Source organism: Cariama cristata, unplaced genomic scaffold (genome assembly GCF_000690535.1).
Source record: "Cariama cristata isolate BGI_N322 unplaced genomic scaffold, ASM69053v1 scaffold33618, whole genome shotgun sequence".
Classification (NCBI taxonomy): domain Eukaryota; kingdom Metazoa; phylum Chordata; class Aves; order Cariamiformes; family Cariamidae; genus Cariama; species Cariama cristata.
This window is the reverse complement of record NW_009631162.1, coordinates 4,492-8,523: the sequence shown is the minus strand read 5'-3', so window position 1 is coordinate 8,523 and position 4,032 is coordinate 4,492. Positions and strand designations below refer to the sequence as shown.

Sequence of the window (4,032 nt, the reverse complement as noted above, 5' to 3'; positions counted from 1 at the left end):
TGCTGAAAAGGTCAGATATTGGTATTTTGTGCTGCAGTCGGCTGTCTGTCTAAATACTGCCTTCTTGTGCTTGCTGGATGTGATGTTGTTTCACTGTGAGTTCCGCATAAACAGATGAGGCAACTATAATGTGTCTTAAAATTGGGATTGTAGCTAAACAAGAGGATTTAAGCGCAGGTTACTATGTACTCAGTCAAAACAGTGGGAGAGCTGTGTGGTACAGACAGCCCCAATTAGGAAGGCTAAGCCTGCGGGAGAATCTATCTTGCTTTAAAACCTGCTTTTTGTATATAAAATTGAGGAACTACTTCGAGGATTGTGTGAGGTTATCCTACAGATGCCTGTTAAACGTTTTAATCCACAGCTGCAACTTTTAAGGTCAGACAGCTTATTTCTCACATTGCTGCTTGTTGTTTATTCTTAATCGAAGCACCACTTCAGAGGATGGTAATATATACGATGCTCAAGCCCTAACAGCAAATAAGAGTTTCCAACTGTCAGCACCATCGTAATCTTCGTTCCATTGCACCTTGCATTTAAGTATTATTCACAAAAACTGCTACGAGTAAATAAAGTCACCTAGAGGAACACAGGCAGCTTAAATTAAGGCTTTAATGTAATTTAAGGTGTGGATGTCCTAATTTCCCCACAGGGTATCTGAATTCAGTTGCCACATCTCTGGGTGCTGCCAGGTCTTTGATACGCTGGAGGACTATGAGCACCACTACAACACGCTGCACAGGAATGTCTGCTCCTTCTGCAAGCGCTCCTTTCCATCCGGACATCTCTTGGATATTCACATCTTGGAGTGGCACGACTCGCTTTTCCAGATAATGGCTGAGAAGCAAAACATGGTGAGTCGACGTGCCCAGCCCTTCACTCATGGTTGGTGTGCATGATATGGGCTGGCACCCTTGGAGACCGACCATTTGAGGAGGGTAGCCATGTCACCAGCTGACACTGCTTGCCTTTTCCAATTACGTCTTTTTTTCTTTTTTCCTTCCCTCCCTTTCAGTACAAGTGTTTGGTAGAAGGCTGTGTGGAGAAATTCAAGAGCAGCAAGGACAGAAAGGATCACTTGGTCACTGTTCACCTTTATCCTGCTGACTTTCGTTTTGATAGGCCCAAGAAAGTGAAAAGGTAACTGCAGAACTACAATAGCACAGCTGGTTTTTCCCTGTAGAGATGATGTTGTGCTCCTCTGCTGTCGCACTGCCTGTCCAGAGTAAGCAAGTTTATACCCTAATATTAACTCCTAAGAGTTAATATTATATCCTAAGAGGCTTACCTAAGAACAGGTTAACTTGCAAGTATTTCTGTGGCAATGTTTTACTTTATCTTAAATGCTGAAGTGCATCGTGGCTCCAGGCTCTGCTCCCTTTGTGCCATCTCAAGTGTAAAAGCAAAGACCAGCGTCTCTCTACTTCACTTTATGCACGTTTCTTCCTTTGCTTTCCAACCCTTTGCAATATTCCCGTTCTCAAAAAGCACAAGTAGAGTAGAGGGAGGCTTTGTAAGTTTGGTGAACAGCTTTTGCAGCTGACCGCTCATTTAAAGCCCTGCTTCCATCACAGGGATTAATACAAGAACTGATGTTGTTTAACACCTTCATCAGAAACCTAGGTGACAGGATGGAGAGAAATTTTCTTGCCTGGCAGGGTGATATGGCCCTGGAATGGGTGCCCAAAAGGGCAGGGGCCTGAGTCTGTAGAGTCTTTTCAAAGCTTGCTTGAGTAGCCTGGTGTAAGCCCTGTGAACCATCTAGTCAAACCCTCTGAGCCCGTTGAATGAGTTATGCTTTATGGACTGAAGAAAAGAACTTGGGGACAAAGCTGTGTGCTGTAATGCAGCAACCCTGAATACTTAAGTAGGGATTCATACAAGCCTATGATGCAGCTGTCCTTCAGCCTTTTGGCTGCTCCTGGTGATTTGCGCCGCCAAATCTCTCTGCCTCCGTGCAGTAACTCACCCAAGTTGGGCTTGACCGGTTTCATCATGAAATACCTTTCATTTCCTTTGCTTTGGGCTTATGTGGCAGCTACTGAGAAAGGATGTAAAATTTTATCTCTGCAGTGGTCCCAAGCACGTGAGCTCTTCTGCAAAGCAGAGTGCCAGCGTGCCGATGGATGTGAGTGTGGAGATGTTGGGGCAATTCCAGGTGGACCTCATGGAAACAGAGCCCAGTGAGAACATGGAGATCCCTCAGCCTGCAGCCAGCCTCAACCCCTCAGTGCCAGAGAAACGACTCTATAAATCCAGGTCTGTACTGTGGGCCCCCAAGGGCAAAAATTCCTGGGGCTAGGACCGTATCATCTTAATTGCATTTTGCAGTGCCTAGTGCAACACAGCTCAGGGTGTTTCTGTGTTGGAAGATAAGAGGTAGGATTTCCATGTGTGTTCTAAAAGCCATTTTTAAAAGAGGAAAGCGTGAGGAAGGACAGAGTGTGTGTACGCCGTGAAAGCCGTATCAATAAGTTTCTGTTAGTCTGCCCACCCATGATCTCTTCCCGGGGTATTACAGAATGGCGTGGGTGTAAAGATGAGAACTCTGTCCTAAAATACTCAAAACAAGTTTCGTTCCTGCTTTGTAACACTTTCCCATCGTAGCTGACTCTGGGCTGAGCTGGTGCGTTTCACTGTAGCTGTCTGCTCTCGTACAGTCACAGGACAAGGCACAAATAAAGCAGGTGAACATCCTGCTCTGGAATCTTACATTTTGCAAGGTGGTTTTTCTATTTGTTTGGGGGTTTTTTTAATAACGTCTTCACAAGAAGTTGAAACTGAATTGCCTAATGCTGGCTTGGCTTTTGAAATCCCCCTCATGTGCTTTACGTAAAACCTGTACGAGAAACAAGGTAGCCATCAAAAGGTCACCCCCCTCTTCCCAGTACCCAGATTGGTGTCATTTTATTCATCACTTTGTCTCTCAGCATAAAGTTTAATATGGTTTTGCCTGAACTATTCCAGTTAGCAAAGGGATTCTTGTCTTTTGAGTTTGCCGCACTTGTGACACGCTGGCAGTCTAGAAGCAGCGCGATGAGCCCACGACTGCGCTGGAAAACCCACTTCTGTCCTTAGCTCCCTCTCGCTTTCAGTGGCATCAGCTCTGCCTCTGTAAAATGAGGTGAGCGTTGCTGTTCCAGGGCTTTCGAATGAGTTGCGGAGTCTGAAAGCGCTCACGACGCACTACAGCCAGTTGGGTTTGCTTTTGTATGTCGTGGTTTGCCTAACAAAATCCCATCCCTAAGCAGCTGCCACGGTGACATTTTAAACTTCACTGCTTTGTCCAGCATAACAGCTTCTAAACCAAAAAGAAGCCGTCCCTTTAATTCGATGTGATGCTGCAGGTCAAAAGGAGAATTTGCTGCTGAAAGGCCACGCTTCTACTGCTGCTTCTGCTCTCCTCTTCACAATAGTGTGCTTCCACAAAAAAAACACTGCAACTGCCCATTGGCGTATTATATTTTGTAACACCTTACACCCAGTTGTAAAGAGAGAAGAAGCCTCCAGAACATAAATGTGCAGAATAAATGGGAAAGGAGACCAGTATTTCACCCATTTTTTGAATTACACTTTGATGATTTAGATGTCCTGCTCTTCCAATACCTTGCGCTTCCCACTCTGGGAGCTTGAAATGCTACACAAGGTGATGAAATGCTACACCATGCATCCCGGTGATCCTACAAAAGGTGGGCTGTTCATGTATATTGAAGCGCATCTCCCTTTTCAGGATTCCATCCACAATTTGCTTTGGACAAGGTGCCACCCGAGGATTCAAAGGGCCAAGGAAAAAAGTCTGAAGGTCAGTGCACCAGATTTATGCAAGATGAGAAGGCGCCGGCTGCTGCCGCCCACAAACGTTAGCGATAGCACCGTGGCTGAGCAGGGATATTTGCAGTTGCTTACGAGTGTCCCGCTCAGTACTGGGAAGGCAGAAGGACCAAAACGGGGATTGTGTGGCAGCAGTTTGGGATACATCGAATCCTTGGGAGGCGCTTTGCTACAATCCCTTCGTCTCGCTCTACTGCCTCC

General features: G+C 45.9%; 1 protein-coding gene across 1 annotated transcript in view; it reads left to right on the top strand.

The window, feature by feature from the left end:
- The window catches only part of ZNF511 (zinc finger protein 511), a gene marked incomplete at its 5' end in the record, with an annotated part of 4,176 nt that extends 376 nt beyond the window's left edge, over positions 1-3,800 (top strand). The window contains 4 exons of the mRNA XM_009705855.1: positions 653-854; positions 1,016-1,140; positions 2,074-2,259; positions 3,731-3,800. Coding sequence (XP_009704157.1) covers positions 653-854; positions 1,016-1,140; positions 2,074-2,259; positions 3,731-3,800 — 583 coding nt within the window. The remainder of the gene's footprint in view (positions 1-652; positions 855-1,015; positions 1,141-2,073; positions 2,260-3,730) is intronic.
- Positions 3,801-4,032: the final 232 nt, after the last annotated feature.